This window comes from Athene cunicularia (genome assembly GCF_003259725.1).
Source record: "Athene cunicularia isolate RWA chromosome 2 unlocalized genomic scaffold, athCun1 chr2_part1, whole genome shotgun sequence".
Lineage (NCBI taxonomy): Eukaryota > Metazoa > Chordata > Aves > Strigiformes > Strigidae > Athene > Athene cunicularia.
The window spans coordinates 141517837-141536341 of NW_020799095.1; the positions used below are offsets into that span (position 1 = coordinate 141517837).

Here is an 18505-nt window from a genome sequence, read left to right on the forward strand (position 1 = left end):
AGCTCTCTTGTTTCCTTGATGTACACACCAGTTTGGATCTTTCATCTGATACAGAACAATTTTAATGTATATCAGCAAAGTATAGTAAGAAAAGAGTCCTAAAGAGAACCCCGTAATTTAAATGTGTTATATTATTTATTATTCCCACCTATCTATCATGACCAATTACCTATCTCTGCTATGGCCTCCCCAGCCAAGCTGACAACTCTCTTTAATTGTGTAGGATGAAACACTCTCTTTAACAAGGGCCAGTCTTTAGGCAAGAGTGAAGTTAGTAAGGTTTGTCACATGAGCAGGTCATCTTCAGGATCAGATTTTAGCTTTTTGTAAGAAGAGAACAGCTGAACTCCAGCAACTGTTGGGACTCTTTCTTCTTGCAAAAGGCAATAAAGTAATAATGGGAGTTCTTAAAATACTCGCAGACTTAAGTGGGAGAAACCCTGTTTGCACCCCTTAAAATATCATTAATTACTTCTCTGTGTAGATTTGCCTGTTTTCTGTGTTGGTCCTGGGGCGATGTCTCAAATGTTCAAAGTTTTGACATCATCAGTAGGTAATACAGAGACAGCTTTAATAATATGATGATCATGATGAAGTGTTTTGGAATAAAAGACAGAGACACTAATTCATATTGCATTTTATTTAGCCTTTGGAGGTTGAAATTTTCTTTGTACACATCTGTTCATGCTTGATGCCATGAGTCAGGTGATTAGTTTTAATCAGTTCTGGAATTTGTCTTTTTCTCATGCTTTGGTAGGATATGAAAAAATCCATCCGACGGTCAACAAAGAGGAGAAGGAGAACAATTGCAGATGAATCAGCTGAAAATGTTATTGACTGGTGGTCAAAATACTATGCTTCTGTTCTCAAAATGCAAAAGGTAAGCCATCCAACATGACCAAAACTCTCATGGATAAGCAATGTTTTAAAATTAGATTCCTTTTTGGTATTTCATTCATAATGAGGAGTTTGTCCATTGTCTTTTTTTTTTTTTTTTTAAAGGCAAAAGAAATTCTTTCCGGTGAGGGAAAATCTGAAGACAGTAAGTAAATTATTTGCATTTTTCTATTATTTTGTACTACTAATACTTTGCTTTTCTACTATTTTACCGTCAGCAATTAATGTCTGGTAACAGAGTACAGCTGGTATACTGGGTTCTTTCCACTACAGCTGATCAGATAGTAAGTTAAAACTTCATAAACAGTGTTGGGTTAATATGAGTTTCCTGTCATTCAGATCTCATGCACAAAGATTTGCAAAGTCAAAGTCCTAAATGATAGAATGTGGAGATTATCCTAATCTTAAATTACATTTGTAACAGATTCAGAAAAAAGCTCTCAATTTTGAATCCAATTCAGGATCAATGACGTAGGAAAAGCTTTTGCTAAGAGACTCCATAGTCATGTGTGTTATTTTCATAGCTGAAAAAATTCATGTCTAGCTCACGTTCTAGCAGAAAGTTTTTTGCACAAGAACCTAAAAGATCTGGCCAGAAATAAGCTCTGTGTGTGTGTATGTATATATATATGTCTCCATATGTGTATACTTCATGGCTTAAAAAGTCCTCTCACAATCAAACAGAACTCTACACATTTTTTTTTTTTTTTAAATTTTTTTTTGACAAATGTGACTGCTTGAGCAGACTGGCAAAGAAAACAAATTTTTACTGTTTACACAGAGCTGCTATTTGGAATTAAACTATAACATCTTCCCATGCCAGAGCTGACGGCACTTCACCCGTGATTGAGGAGATTTCTATTTTGAAGGAGGTGTGGAGATTTCTCTGGATGAAAGACACAACCTAAATGTCAGATGGTATCATTCTGGAAATAGCAGCTGATGGTGTTTCAGTGACCAACAGGGCTGTTGAGAGATGAGGCAGAGATTAGTTTCTGAGTGAAACTCACTTGGCCACAGGGAGGAAATATTTAGATAGAAAATGTTCTACAAATGCTCATTTACAAATAGATATTTACTTGACATTGTGACATCCACCCACATGTTATTCAGGCATCCATGGCATATTGCTTTTGACTGGTGGCTTCAGATCTTGTAAATTCTGATAGCTTTTGTTACATATTTTCACCTATGATGATAGGCATTACATACAGAGGAGCACATATATACATATTTCAAAATATTTAGTGATATCAAGCACACAAGAACTACTCAAAAAAAGAAAGCAAAATGAACTCAAAATCCAGATTTCAGCCAACGAACTGAACCATCTCAATGCCATTTTTGAGTGCTCACTGTCTTTTTGTTGGGAAGTCCCCTCTCAGTGTTTGGGGCTGGCCAAGATACCTCCTCCTCCGATTTCTCATACTTCTAGGCTTTCACAAGGTGAGATACACTCTATTTTGTGATACCTTTGAGAAGAGAAGGACTTGGATCACCTTATATCTGAAGTACTAGTCAGCATAAATAGCTGCTTCCAGTTTTAAATAAGCCCTATATTTTGCACAAAATCTGTTAAGATCTGTTAGTTTGCATCTTAGAGGAGTCAGTGAGGAAGGAAAAAAGTGTTCTTGGAGATGGCCAGCAGGGAAGGAGTAATACAGGACACCATCACACTTGGTCCACCAAGCTTGTTGTGAAGAGTGTTAGCCACAGAGAGGATAAAATGCCACTTCTCTTCCTGGGAGGAGCGGTGGGAAAAGGCAGGAGCCTATGCTTGGCAGTAGAAAAATGAATGGAGAAGGATCGAGGAGGACTCTTTAAAATGTATTTTGCATCCTTATCTGAAGCATTTGATGTGCTTTGCTCACTAAAACCTACATTATGTCATGAAATCTCTGCAGATAAGCAGACTTCTGACCACATTGCATTGATCATAGAAGAGGAGACAGACAAAAAGAAGAAGGATAAGACATTGAAAAAGAAACAGAAAGAAACTGCAAACCTAGCAACACTTCAGGTAAGAGAGAAGTAAGGCTGAGAGGTAAGACTGTTATTCACTCTCTCCTCAAAGCTTGACATCAGCAGCTGAGTTTAGCGAATCCTCCTTACATTTATTTCAGACACTTTAAAATGAGTAAAACACACAAAATGATAGTGATGATATACATCAGCACATGGGGCCCTGAGGAAACCAGGGTATCGTAGCGCAGACATGGCCCCCTTGGCCTTAAACCTTCAATTTACCCATATAGACACCCCCAGAGAGACTGAAGTGAAAATTCAGTTTTATTTGCCTGTAAAACACGGAATTCAGAAATTCCAAATTTCATGTTGGAAATACTACAGTCTATTAAGAATAACTTAAAAAAGAATATGGAAAACATTGCTGCAATCTCCAGTGCATCCTCCCTGACAGGGATGGGGAAGTAATATTCAGCTTGCATTAGATTTGATTGAGTAACGATAGAAGGAATTCAAGGAAAACCATATGGGTCATGCAAAATGACTGAAGAGATGAGGAGCTTTGAAAAGATTAAGACTGCTTGGATTAGATTATGGCTGACTAAAGGGGAATTTGAAACTGCTGTTTCCGTTTTTTAAGAGATGGCACTAGTATAGCCCCTGTAATTTCACACTGAATAACACTTCATAAATTACAGGAGAGTGCTGAAAAAAAACCCCTCCTTTTAAAAATTATTTGGTCTTTTTACCTATCCTAAAGCTCTGTCCCCACAGCACTTTATTATTGTCTGCTTTGCTCTCATGTTCTGACACATTTAACATAACAGACTGGATCAGTACATCACAGGCACATCTCAGAGAGAAAACAGAAGCAAAGAGCAGCACATCCACACTGTTTTTCACCCCCACCAGTGCTTACATATGTTTGTTCTGGCCCTTCTAGAGACACTTCTACCTGCTACATTTACGTGCTGTTCCAGTAGTTGGGGAGAACTTTGGTTAAGGACAAAACCGCTCATGTTTTAAGTGGGGAATTAACTTTTTTTTCCTCAAGGACTTTTGCAAAACCTTGGTTTTATTAAAATACCTATTTTGTGTCAAAATGGATTGCTAGTCATCCTGCAATAAAAACCTTGCTATAAATATATTCACTGCACCACAAAAAATAAGCATTCTCATATTTTCAAAGATTTATGAAGGAGACTTGGAGAGTGAGTTTAATAACTTCGAGGACTGGGTGAAAACTTTCCAGCTCTTCAGAGGAAAATCTAATGATGAAGTTCACGCTGACTCTGAAGACAGAATAATAGGAAAATTTAAGGTGAGCTTTAATGCTGATTAAATGGGTAATAATTTAGAGACTTTAAGATTTCATGCTTATTTCAGGTATAATAAAGATTAAAGAAAAAGCCATTGATGGTCTGTTGTAAATAGAATTATCTTTTTCATTGAATCTAGAGTAATATTTTTCCTTTCCCATTTTCTGATAGATTAAAGCAATATCCAACACCAGATGTAAAAAGTTTTAAACCACAGGAGGACGAGACATATTATGTAGCCCAGATTCCGCTAATGCAACTTGATTACTGTACTGTCAGTTACTTCATCACAGATGTAATTTTCAGTAATTTAAATGGAGGCCCTTACAGCTACTCCAGTTGGAAACAATTGCACAGTCTGATCCAGGGCACCATGAGGCAATCTGAAAACCTAGTTCAGAGCATGAATAATGCTATTAAGATTTCAAGCATTTTGTACTTTAGAGGAACTGATTAAACTCATTGATACCTCAGTTAGTTTGCAATGCAAATTTCTGTTCAAATGACCTGCTAATTGCTTTCAGGCAGTATGAGCTACTCAGCAGCATGAGTCAATATTGATTTATATGAGTTGTGTGGCGGCTGCAAAAATATAGTTGGATTCCAGTCACACTTTTGCAAAACTAACCCAGTGGAATTGTTGATTTGCAAATATACAGTTAAGGGCAAAACATTATTTTTAGAATATTAATACTAAGAAAACTAGATTTAGAACACCTGCAGGTGTTAGTTCTTTAAATAATAAGATAGAGAGCTGAGAGCATGCAAGTACTTCTTGCAATCACCTAGATGTGATAATAGTACCACATTATAGAGCAAAGACATTTTAAAGCATGATGTTTAGTGCACTGAAGCCTGTGTTGCCTTGGAGTGGTACCACAACATGTGTTGTGTATACGTATGTGCTGCAGTGCAGGCCTCATGAATGATGTTTTGTTTGCATTCAGAGGGTTGGTTTTGTATTGCACTTGATCTGTTTTCAAGAGAGATAAAAACCAGTGTATTACCAGGGCTCCTTCTGCATATACCGAAGTCCTGAGGATGGCAGCTTGTTGGATGGAGGGCAGCCCCGCATCCTGCAAGGGATACCACCAAACCACTCTGTCAAAGTCCTCATCAGGGTTTATATTGTGGCAGTAAGTAGACAGATGTTCTTTTAACCTTGAAATAACTTGGATGTTTCTCTTCAATTCAGTTTACCTCCAGTGTCTTTGCAGTGAAGCTTCTGAAAGTCCTCATCCATGTGGTAGAATTTTTTGGGTCATATTTCAGACAATGTTTCATGTTGTAGAAATGTGTGTTCAGACTAGAAAAAGTTACATATTCCTCATGATAAATCGCAAGACTGGAGAATCACTTTACTTGTTCAAACTGAAAGGGCTAGAGACATAACTAACATAGCATGGACAACCTGTTCCAGCCACATTATGCAAATGCAGCCAGTTTTGATCAGTAGAGTTGTTTCAAAATGACACACATTTAAACAAAACCTCAGTGGGAGCATTTTTTTTGAGGGCTGTGAATTCCATGTAATCAAAACAGTAGAGGTTGTGAAAAAGTTATGGGGTGGAGGAAGAATTAGAAATGTAGAGGACAAGATGATAAGAGAGCACAATATGAGAAGTAAAAGGGGTAGAAGGAGCTGGTATTTCAGAGAAACAAGAGAGTTGCAGGTGATTTAAGAGGGGAAGAATGGCAAGGAAGGAAAGGCAAGGAATGGCAAGGAAAGTGGCAAACAAAACAGAAGAGAAGGATAGGAAGAGATTGCTTTATTTCCTGAATATAAGGACTTTCAAGCCAGAAGAAGAAGAGGAGCTGTTTTGCACTGTCTAAGGGTCTGGACCAGTATTCTTGGGAAACCTTTCCTGAATCCTACATGTACTTGTACAGCCAGCTTCCTCCTCAGGGTTGTCTCTCCTGCTCATACACAGGATACACAGGACTGGGCAGGAAGCCCACGGTCTTGTGTCATGACCATGCTGCATTTGAGCAAGCTTTTTGAGGACACAGTCTTTCTTCTTAACAGGCATTTAACCTCAGCCCAGCGGATCCAGATGGCAAGTCAGATCCCTACATTGTGCTGAGACTGGGCAACACAGAAATTAAAGACAGGGAAAATTACATCCCTAAGCAACTAAACCCAGTATTTGGAAGGTCAGTGATGGCTCATTTTCTTATTCAGGGGTGATTTCTGCTTTATCACATGCCACCATTGCTGTTACTATTACAAAGTGTTTGTTATGTGCTGATTTCTGCCTGTTTGGATGTTTTATAATTCTATTAGTTAAAAAGTTGAGAATTGGTGTCACCCTATATAAATTATTTCATTTTTGTACCAGTGAAAACACATCACAGAATGCAATCCATGAGAGCTTTTGCAAAGTGAGGCATGAGAGGAAATGAGGCAACAAACGATCTTGTGTGTGCAAATTGATGCAATTTTTAAGTTTAAAGTGAAATAAATATTGGCACAGCAAAATGTGATTTCACAATCTTTGTTGCTATTTCAGGTTGAATAGAGTGCCAAATAAATCTCATAATTTTAGGAGTAGAACAAAAAACCATTTTTTTTTGAACCCACACAGCCTTCTGAATGGGGGAGCCAGGGGCAAGCTGTCAGTAAATATCAACATTGCGTTATCAATGCTTTGTACTTATTTATATTGTTAATGCTAATAGCTGTGATTTTTTGCCAGCAAGTTTTCCTGTTTCAAGACGGTTGAAAATGTTTTCATTTGGGGTGGAATTATTCTGTAAGAGCATTAAGACAGAGAAGTGATACTATGTTAGACTGAAAGTCCCCTAGGCCAGGGTCCCGTCTGCAAAAGCAGAGACAAAAAAAGTGTAGGGAGAAGAGACAAGAACAGAGTGGTGCCTTCACAGTATGCCATCTCAGTTTCTGTGATTTAAGCTTTTCCTTAGTAGAGGTTGCAACTGAACCATCGTTGTGATAAACCACAAAGCACAGTCATGCATGTAGATGGAATGGGAAGTCACCACTGTGCTTGTTTAGACAAGGTTAGGAATGCACTGTTCATTTGCACAGTCCTTGCTGCTTCTCCCAGTGGCAACACTGAGGTGATTGGACCAGCAAATCCTTCAGGAGACAAAGCTCAGTTTTGCCTGTGCTCTGGAGAAATCTGGAGTCACTGCTTTGCTGATGAGGTGTCCTCTCTTCCATTAATTTGCCAAATCACTTTTAAAATCAGTTTTATATTTTCAGCTTCTCTAAATGTCTCAGTGACAAAGATTCCTATCCTTGAAAAATACACTGAGTAAAAAGGGAGTTCTGATCTTTGCTTTTTTGAGACTTGTTTAAAGTTTTTGCTTGATCATTTTGTTGGGTGTCCCCAGATTCCTATATTCAATAGCTAACCTGGAGCTTTTGGAATAAACCAGAAGAGACTTTGATGTTCCTTTTTTTTGGGTTTCTGAAAAGCATGTGAGAACCCTTACATACAGCTTCATTAGCCTTATAATTTCCATACTTCCACCTCTGTTGGATTCAGGATAAGTCATTGCACTTGACCAGCTCCATCCCATTGCTCTGTCTACTGTAGGTAGGAAAAATCTTAGAACTGTATAGGGAGTGGTACAGAAACAGGAGAAAAAAAATACTTTTGCACTCTGTGTTTCCAGCTATATTCAGGTATTTTACTGAAACAAAAATCACTACCAAAACCACCCTACTGCTTATTAGAAGAGACACCGTTCACGCATTATTTGCACAGTATTCATTAACTCAATCTTTAGTCTTCAAAACTGATTTGACTGCATGTAGGTCTCAATTTTTCCTGTAGATCATTTGAAATCCAAGCCACATTCCCCAAGGATTCCTTGCTCACAATCCTGATCTACGACCATGACTTCGTGGGAACAGATGATCTCATTGGAGAGACTAAAATTGATTTGGAAAATCGTTTCTACAGCAGGCATCGAGCTACCTGTGGGTTGCAAAGTCAATATGAAATGTAAGTACCTTTTCAGACAGCAACAGAGCACACAGTGAATGTCTTGACTTGAAGGAAAATTTCAAGTTGTGGCTAAATGTTATGCTTTCTCCAGCACAAAAGTGTCATAGGAAATATTTTAATTAAAATTCACCAAAGATTTTATCAGTGGCTTTGGGTAGCTGCCAGCCTCAGTAGGAAGTGGATATTTTAAAATTAACAACACTGTTCATTCACCATGTATTTTAGATAGTAAACAGCCTGTGTATAACACACCTGCTTGATAAACTGTCTTTGGACAGGCATAAAGGACAAATAGAAAAAAATCTGTCAGAGTAGTTATGACAGGGCTCCACTCTGCTCTCTGTTATGCATCTGCAGCAAGGCTGGTGGGACTGGTGTGCACTGGTGGGAGCAGGACCAGATCAGGGCTGCTGGCATGGCCTCTGTAACAGAGATGAGTCACAGGATGGTGGTGCTGAGCTTCTGGTCCCTGTCATATGGCTGCACTCTCAAGGACATTGTGCACAAAGATTAATTAATGCAGAGAAAGTCAAACTAAATTAATTCCATTGCCCTGGGGTGGGGCAGTAACCTGGGAGATGTGGGTTTGGGGTTCTTCTCCTATGGTTGTTTCTCTATTTTATTTACAAACAAAGGGTGGACAATATGAAAAAGCAATGCAGGAGCACAGACCAAACCCCAAGACTTTCCTTGCCAGCTTGGTCTCCAGTGTGAGATATTGCTTTTATGTGCTTGTTCCAGGCCCCAGATAATCTCAGCTTTTTCTCTATGTGTGGGAGCCACAGAACACTTCTCCTTAAATGGAGGTAGAACATGTATACTTGAATCCTTTAGGTAGAACAGGGAATGAGCTCTGGTCCTTTTTCTCTTGGTGAGCATGCCAATACCTGGGCTACTTTATCTAAGCTGTGGGTAAGGCTGCATCAATGTCTCCTGTGTTTTGAGATAAAAGAGTGGTTGGCCCCAAAACCTGAGCAGACAGAGAAGTTGTGCTGGACAATTCAAAGGAAAAATTTGGCTGAGCAGATGTCAGGGCCACTGACCACGAAGCAGGTCTCTGCATGGGAAGTACTGATTTGCCAGTGCAGTTTGCTGAAGGAAAACCTCACCCATTTCTCTTCATCCTCTGTTCTGTCCTTGCAGAGAAGGGTACAATGCATGGCGAGATGCAGCCAAGCCAAGCGAGATCCTCACTAAGCTGTGTAAGGACTACAGAATAAGTGGACCCTTCATGCGGCCAGGGGAGATACAAGTAGGAACAAAAGTCTTTAAGGGTCAGACAGTCTTCACAGAAGATGAGAACGGTAACGAACTAGTTCATCATTTATCAGCTGCATTGTAGCAGCACTAAGAAGCTGCCCAAGCTGTAGCTGGGGCCCCGTTGTGCTATGCACTCTAAAATCAAATTACTGGAACCTGTCTCTGCTTTGAAATACTCATACAGCTGTGGTGATGAAGGCTGTGTCTATATTGGCTATTGCTGTAGCTTAATTGCAGAGAATCTGTAGGTTGAGAGAGTTATTTCTGGTGACCTGACATCCCCATTGTAGGTGTTGGGGGATACTATGGACTAACTTCTGCCTGATCCCAAGGATAGGATGCCCAGGATTGCCTGGAGTGCAGGGGACCCTCTTGGAACATGTCTTCTGGCTTAGTTTCATCCAAAATGAATGTAGCTTGCATGCTCTGAGATCCTTCCACACAGCAAATCACAGCATGGAAAGTCAGGGAGAGTCTTTTCAAAAATGCATTCCCTGTCTAAACTAAAACAAGCAGTGAGAAGGGGAAAGGGAAATACGGATGTGAAGTGAGTTACTCAAGATTTGACAGGTCTCTGTTTGACCACAGTTAGGTTCCAGGTCACTTATCTGCCAGTCCTACCCTGCCTACTTGGCTTTTCTCTCTGTTGCTTTCTTCCTCCTCTTGATTATTACTACTCTGACTGCTCTGAAACATTAACACAGCACTGTGTAAATCCAGGTATCTGTGGGGTCCATGAATCCAGAGGGCAGGGCAGATCTTGCTTTAAAAAGAGGTCAAAGCTACCAGTAAGTTGAGTGTCCATATCACATAGGGGTGGAGTGGCACAGAGCTGTCAGAAAAAGATGTCCTTGTCCATGGCAGTGGGTTGGATGAGATGATCTTTGAATGTCCTTTCCAACCCAAACCAGTCTATGATTCAGTTTCATACTTAGGATAAGGAAAAGAGGTGTGAGGATGGAAACTTTCAAGGGGGCTCAGGAGGAGCTGGTCTTGGAGACAGTAGTGGACACTGTGTCAGTGTAGAGAAACCTCTACACCCTTATCTGTTTATACATGTTTGAGCAAATTCCTCTTGGCAGCTACAAAATACAGCTCACACCTCAAGTGGAAGGCTGCTAAATTAGCATTGCTAAAGGGAGAAGAGTTGATCCATTTTTGCTTTCTTGTCCTGAGAGACATATTTGATTCCAGTAGTGCTGTTTGTTTTCCACACCAGCAGATGACTGGCTGTGACTACCAGCAACAGAATCTCTTGATCAAAATTCTGGTTCACTAACTTTCCCAAGCTTCAGACAAACCAACAACAGACAAGATGATGTAAACCAGAAGCAAGGAAATACAGAACCAGATGGCAAAGTCCAAAGTACTTATGTACACAAGTTTTTCAACATGTTATAAAGAAAGAGTTTACAGCAGACAGTCTTCTGCACAATTCTTATCCAGATTGCTGTTTTGATAAGTACATCTGGGTCCTTATTTCCTGCTGGATTTCTGTGCTGGTCATCATTTGGATCTTTAAAACTAACAAAGACCACAGATTTGAGCTCTAGAGGAGTACCAAAAAGGAGAAGCAGTACCATTTCCACTTTACAGGTGGAGAAAATTATATTTATGGACCTTACATCCAGCTTTAAATCGCAAGGGAAAGAATAATTTAACTTTGCTCTAGGAGCATAGATGTTAGAATAGAAATAGAAATAGGAATAGACTAGACTAGACTAGACTAGACTAGACTAGACTAGAACAGTTGGAAGGGACCTACAACAATCATCTGGTCCAACTGCTTGACCACTACTCCCAAGTAGTCTAGGACTACCCGTATCCAATAGGAAGAAATTGGCATCTTCAAAGGGTGAAAACAATCTTTAGAAAGGTGTCTTAGAGAGGATATGGGACAGTCTATGTCCTTGCTGTAGAGGTTGCCTGTCTGAGTAGCTCAGGCTAAAGACCTTGGTTTTAGCTGGCTAAAATTAAATTAAATACATCATATCTCAAACACATATTGGTGCACAAGAGGCAACCAGGACTCATAACCACAGGGTTATGCTTCCTTGTTCTCTGAACCATTAGGAAGGGTTTAACACTTACTGTTTAAATCCCAAACAAACCTTTTGACATCTACCAGCAACTCAGAGATAGCAACACAGGTAAAGTAACAACAGTTTGCTGACAAAGAAGTCTTGAATTTCTTCTCACTTGGGTACTTCTCTCCTAATCTAGAAGATATCCCTCTTCAAAAGTCTGTGTCCCTTCTGTTTGGATCCCACACAAAAAGGAAGGAAAGAAAAGGTCAAGAGGTCAAAAGGCTTTCTGTGCTTTCCAATATCCACTCTACCTTCAATATTAATACTGATCCTTCCTTGAAGTGCCATTCTCTGGGCTCTCCCTTCCTCCAGTGGCCAAGCTTACCTGGTCAGGAGGTCACATGCTCTTTCCCATGGGCTTCAACCCTCTTCCCCTGAGGTGTCATTCAGTTCTCTTCGCTGTTGCCATCACAAGGCAAAATGAAGTGTAGCTATAACTACTATTGCCTATTTACTGTCAGCTTCATCAAATTCCAAGTCTCCTTGTCTTTCACGAGCTGTAGAAAAGACTCACATTTTCAGTTAAAAGAGTAGTTCACAGATTTCTTCCATCTTCCTGTTAGAAACAGTAATAATGAAATGATTCACTGTTTATTACAGATAAACTGCTGCCTAAGTGCTAATCTAGTTACCCTGGTGGGTATCCTTATTTACGAGAACTAAATGCATTTCAAGACCCATCTTTATGCAGCTGGGATACATAAAACCTTCCTTTTAACTCAAGCATATTTTTAATGAACATTTTTAATAATTAATAGCACATATTACCAAGGGGTTCAACATTATATTTCAACTTTGTTCTTTTTGTTTTACTCTTTCCTATAGAGGAGCCAGTTGAATCGTATGAACATCTCTCCTTAAAGGTTTTACGTGCTTGGGAAGAAATCCCTGGGGCTGGATACAAACTGGTCCCAGAGCACATTGAGACTCGGCCTCTCTACCATAAGGATAAGCCAGGCATGGAACAGGTAGAGCAGCTCAAAGGTGGTGGTGATGATAGACCCGGGAGCAGTTTTTCTTTCCTCCAGTTATTGTGGTTTCTATTTGTATGTGCGAACTTACAGAAACAGCATCCAAATGTTGTACCATACATGAGATTTTTACAGTATCAACCTGGAAATTGTCACACATGTATGTATACAGCCAGTTACCTAAACACACAATAATCACATGAGGTATAACTGCATATTTTCATTCTTTTAAAGGCTTTAGTTTACTAAGGTAACACTAACTCTGCTTATATTTAGACTTCAGTTCTTTTTTTCTGTTCATCAAGTAATATTTTTATATGTATTTTACCTTGAAGTTGCAAATGTTTGAGCTCAATTCCAACTTCACCAAATTCCTGAGACACTGAGAGAATGTGTATGAAAAAAATATATTGTCTAGTAAGTTTATAGATGAAATCATAGTTACAGGATAGTGAGCTGGTTGGTGCTTATAGAGGACGTGGTGGTTTTGGATGTCAGAACTACATTTAAAGCCTTTTAAAGTCTCTAAAATCAGGTTAGAGAGATGTTTATCTTTTTCTTTTCAAGGGTCGTGTACAGATGTGGGTCGACATGTTTCCTAAAGATATGCCTCTGCCAGGACCTCCAGTGGACATTTCACCAAGAAAACCCAAAGGGTAATATTTATGCTTTCCTCCCAGCACACTGGCATAAGTCTTCAAAGATTGAATCTTTCTTAAGTGTGTGGAAAGAACTATAAAAAGAACTATCAGAACAAACTTCTGCGATCCTGACACAAGTTTGAGATAGTTCCTCAAGCTAACTGAATGTTTGTAAATGAAACATAAAAATGAACAACAGAGTTCTCAGCCCATCCTGTATCAGCTTTATTCCAATATTTTACCAAGGCCTTTCCTGACAATTTTATGTCTGAAGCAACATCAGGTACCATTCCTGTATTATTTGTGTTTGAACAAGAAACAATGTAATAAAAACTTGTTTCTTTTTCTTTCCTTTTACAAAAGCCAAGATTTAACAAAAATAAGAGTCTATGTAACAATTACTTTCTTCAGACCAGAATGTTCTATAAATCTCCTTAACAACAAGCATTTTTCAATCCAAAAAATTTTGAAACTAATCATATCCACAAAAACAAATTGTTGCTGCCATTTTTGTGGTCTACAAAAGCAAGGAAAAATATTGTCAAACCATTAATTATGAGAAAGAAAGTAAACATGCAAACACACACATTTTGATGACAAATGCAAATTTGCTGCAGCAAAACAGTCTCCAGGCTACGTAAGACTTCAAGCACTTTGTGAAAATACGTCTTGTTGAAGATCTTCAGCTGAACAAGGCTCTGACGGAGTATTGCAGATGCAAGTCTCTGGCTAGTGCAGAAGCTTGGTTTTTATGGTCTATATCTCCTTAAGAGCTCCATGGCCTAGTATCTTGGTATCTGATCTTGGTATCTGGTAATTTCTGGGACAAACTGTTTCACACCTGAGATTGAGGCTTTTTCTAAAACAACACATCTCATATCAGAAAAATCATATGTTAGTGTTCTCAAACATAGTTGGTTTATTTTTTTTTTTTTATTTTATTTTGCAGTTTATACAATGACTCAAGGCACACCTAAATTTTTTAGTATCAATTTTTTATGCCACCTGTAGCATCTGTATATCAGTTCGACCTTCTAGAGCTTTAGATGGCCACCATAAATGGATATAGGAAGTGGAAATGATGGGAAAACTAATTCCTTTTACTAATGATGTCTCTACAGATGATTGCACTTGCTTAAATGAAAATGTCTCTAAACAGCGATTCTCTTCCCTTTTAATGCACTAGATTGCACCAAATTCAATGTTTTAAGGCATTTCTTCTGAAAAGCACCTTCCAGGGAGCTCTCGTTTTTATTAGCAAGCTGCTCACTGTTGTGGAGACTGCTCTGATGATGTTGTTCAGATCAACTTTGCCTTGTTTCATTGAAACATTTTTGTGAAAAGAAATGAAAAGCAACAGACACATAAAAAGCAAGGAATTTTCCATCCCTCTGAAGCTGACAGTGACTCCACTATTGTCCGACATGCTTCAAGACCTTAGAGGAGCCACCAACCCTACTCTATCACTAGACTCTTGTAAACAGAAGAGGCCTGAGGCTGATGATATTTTAAGAGTTTTTCACAAATACAACATTTCTCACTTTATAAAATCATGATTTGATAGATGTTTACATTGGCATTTGACCAGAGATTGAGTATATACAGGCCTACTTTCTTTTCTTTTTCAGCTATGAACTGAGGGTAATAATCTGGAATACGGAGGATGTAATTCTAGAAGATGAAAATATCCTTACGGGGCAAAAATCAAGTGATATCTATGTAAAAGGGTAAGATCTTCAGGACTTGTTTTCAAAAGAACATGTAATATTTCATTCAAAAATCACAAAAAAAGCGCGCTATTTTTATGATCTTGGCATTTTGCTCTAAATGCCTGCCCAACTTACTCATCTATATTGTATACTGCTTCTTTTTTTTTTTTTCCCCCTCTTGAAATCAAGTAACTGTAAAACAACGCTAGTCGTTACTTTCTGCTCAGAACCAAACCCCCAGTTTAGCAAACAGAAATCAAACACTTACAGAACTTGAACTGTAAAAGCTTACAGATGCAGAGAGATTTGTTATAATCAGAGAAAAGGGAATTATGACTACATTCGAAAAAAGAAAGCAGTTATTTGCCAGACTATTTCTATTGGAAATATTTTCTAACCCCATGTGGGGAGCATGTTTGGTTGAATGACCACAGCCACACTGGGGAGAACATCCCATGGGCACTTTCTGCTCTTCATCTCCTTCCTGCTGCAGACCAAACATCTATCACAGCTTCAGAGATGTTACTGGAATAATCAATAAACCATATCACATAAATAAAATGAAAAGAGGGAGAACTAAAGAGAACCTTAACACTCAAACCAGCTCTTTCCTGGGATTGTAGCATGTTACTTCCTAAAATTACTTGCCTGTTTTGAAGTACTGCTTTGCACTTTCTGCTTCTGAGCAGGATTCGAATGCAGGTACCAGAGAGGAGTGGGGAAATATATGGCATAAATGGCAGTAGGAAGTGTTGGAAAACTCAGGTGTGAGTCTGGTCTTAGATTTCTTGCTGTGTTTCCACTGCTAGAGAGTGAGATTAATATGGCAGTGTGAATTATGTCATTTTGGAGTTCTGGAAAAATCTGAATTTGTTGAGTGCTAGGCATATAGAAAACTGAATTTCCCCCAAAACTTGTTGCAGTACTGCCAATGACCAAATGCAAAGAGCTGGAAGAGGGAGTGCTGTGACTGATGGAGCAGGGAAGGGAGGATGTTTTCCACTTTGCAGGTTCTGAAAATCACATCAACATAATAAGAAATCCAAAATAAGCATAAGGACAGTTCGGTCTGGTAGCAGCTCTTACTCCTGTGTGGGGTTACATTGTGTTAGCTCTGACCAAGCTGTGTGGGGCATCAGGAGTGGTACCACTCCTTTGGAGCAGGTGGTATTAGCCCAGGTGAAGCATGCACTAATACAAGCATATGGCCCCCAGCGTGCTGCAAGTGTGGTTATTGCAGCTCTCCTTGCAGTTCCCTGAGAGAAGCTACTCTGAAATCGCTGGTGTTCACACTGATATATCCAATTTAGCAATAACGTGTTCAGAGAAGTAGCAGTGTAGCTCTGAGAGCACAAAATTGAGGAAAGAAATAGGGAGCCAGCCTTTATGCTGAGCTCTGTGATAACATGAAGTCATCACTATGAGTGCCTGAGCGGTCTGATAGGGAAAGCCAGGAGTGGAAAACTTTTTGCTTCTGTGCCGTAATGATGAAGACACAAATCTCATTACGATCAGACAGTGCACATGTCACCAGGCATGGATTTGCACAGTGCTGTGTTTGGCATTGTTACTGGTTTTCCTAATTCCTTTTTGAAACAATGGGGCTTGCAGGGGAAAAGCCACTCTTTGAATGCAACACAAAGATGCTAATCTTTACTCAAGCTGTGATAAATCATCTTCAGAACCAAAACATACTTTGCTGGATCATTACTTCAGTGGAGCTCTTCAGAAGAGATTGTTTAGGAAATGATTGTCCTTTTGTACTATAGCACTGCACATCAGATGTGCACACTGTAGCAGAAACCAAGAGGAAATCACAAGAAGAAACAGAGACTTCTCCAGCCATACTTATGCCATGTTTATACCCCCAAATAGCAACCACAAACAACTTAGACTTTAACACTAAGCACTGAAATCAGTCTTGGCATATTGACACACAATTTATTAGTTTGGCACAACATGAATACAGGGTGATTAGTAGTGGATAAATGACTGATGCTCTCTTTGCCTGTTCCAAAAAAGACAGATGTCTTGGCCAATAGTGAATCGCCAACTGGTATTTTGGGGTCTAATTGATTGAAAATCATGTGCTCACTCTCAGTTTTTGATCATCACTGGCCATCACTGCAGCCTGTGCCATGGCTGGCAGGTGGCTGAGATCCATCCCCAAGCCGAGGCTGTTGCTACATGTCACAGCCCTGAACAGTGTGTTTCCTCATACTGATTATGTAGGAATTAGTAAATGATCATGTCTGTAACCAAATAACAACAACCATGACTCAAACTCCCCCAGTGACAGCAGCGCTTTCTACTATGTGCTTGCCATAGGTGGATAAAGGGCCTGGAAGATGACAAGCAGGAGACAGATGTACATTACAACTCCTTAACAGGAGAGGGCAATTTCAACTGGCGCTTTGTGTTCCCATTCCACTATCTCCCAGCCGAGAAACAAATGGTGGTTAGTAAAAGAGAAAACATATTTTCCTTGGAAAAGACAGAGCGCAAAATACCTGCTGAGCTGGTGCTTCAGGTGTGGGACTTTGAAAGACTCTCTTCAGATGATTTCTTGGGTAAGTATGCAATAGATCTGCCTGAACTTCACCTGAGGTCTCACCAGACCTGTATTTTGTAGAGGTATGTACAAAGCGGTATTTGAGACCCAACTTTGCTTGTCATTCTCTAAGCACCACATTACAAACTTACACATTTCTTGGAGAGAGGATAATTAGGAACTCAGATGAGATGTTTCCATGGCAACACAAATGAATGACAGTACAGAGAGATCTCCAGCCTGAAGCTTGGGCCCAAGATGCTTGGCTGCGTGTATCTCATCTGGAAGCTGTTGTTTGAATACCTTGGTGTCTGGCTGGTCTCTGACTGTTGTCAAATTACTTATCCCTCCAGGCACTCTTGAATTAAACCTGAATGGGTTCCCTCGAGCAGCAAAGACAGCCAAGAGCTGTGACCTAGGCATAGTTATGTCAGCAAGTGAAGAAAACAAGATCTCCATATTTCAGCAGAAGCGCATCAGAGGCTGGTGGCCTTTCATCAAGGCTGGGGAACTCACGGTAGGCATCTCACTACAGATGAACAGCTTTTCTCTGGGGCTGTTGTGCTCTGCTGAGATCCTGAGACAGAGACATGCTAATTTTGGATATGGTATCTGAAGAACAAACACCACCGGCAGTCCATAGGACCCCTCCAAATGCTTCACTGGTTCCCCATAGATTTGGTTCAGATAATCTCAGGCAACCAGAGCACTTTGTACTTTTTCTGTGATTTCTTAATTTCCCAGCACACTGGATGGGTAGTGTGGAAAATGAGGTGTTTCCAGCCAACTTTATTTCAGCTGAGGTAATCCTGAGAGGAATCTCACCTGCTTATTTATTTCTTTAGTACTTATTTCTCACTTCAACCAGAGCAAAGGAACTAATTTTGGAATCTACCATAATTCTCCTTGCTAGTGACACATCTCAAGCAGAAAGAGAACAGTCCCCTCTTCTTGTTGAAGTATGCTCAATAAGCCAATATTTTTTGGTACAAAGGAGTGCAAAGGACAATGATAGCTTCCCCTAAACTCTACAAGACTTGTTATGTTAGAATTATCCTCCTAAGAGGAACATAAATGCTGACACACAAATTTTCATTTACCTAAAACCTTTAGTGTAACCAGGCTTGCAGC

At 39.6% G+C, this 18505-nt stretch overlaps 1 protein-coding gene across 1 annotated transcript in view; it reads left to right on the forward strand.

Moving 5' to 3' along the window:
• Positions 1-18505, forward strand: part of FER1L6 (fer-1 like family member 6) — a 71180-nt gene that overhangs the window by 45703 nt on the left and 6972 nt on the right. The window contains exons 27-39 of the mRNA XM_026841520.1: positions 758-880; positions 1003-1042; positions 2802-2917; positions 4052-4183; positions 5192-5317; positions 6208-6335; positions 7982-8152; positions 9299-9459; positions 12328-12470; positions 13041-13129; positions 14743-14841; positions 17152-17393; positions 17728-17891. Of these exons, the coding sequence (XP_026697321.1) occupies positions 758-880; positions 1003-1042; positions 2802-2917; positions 4052-4183; positions 5192-5317; positions 6208-6335; positions 7982-8152; positions 9299-9459; positions 12328-12470; positions 13041-13129; positions 14743-14841; positions 17152-17393; positions 17728-17891 (1734 nt within the window). The remainder of the gene's footprint in view (positions 1-757; positions 881-1002; positions 1043-2801; positions 2918-4051; positions 4184-5191; positions 5318-6207; positions 6336-7981; positions 8153-9298; positions 9460-12327; positions 12471-13040; positions 13130-14742; positions 14842-17151; positions 17394-17727; positions 17892-18505) is intronic.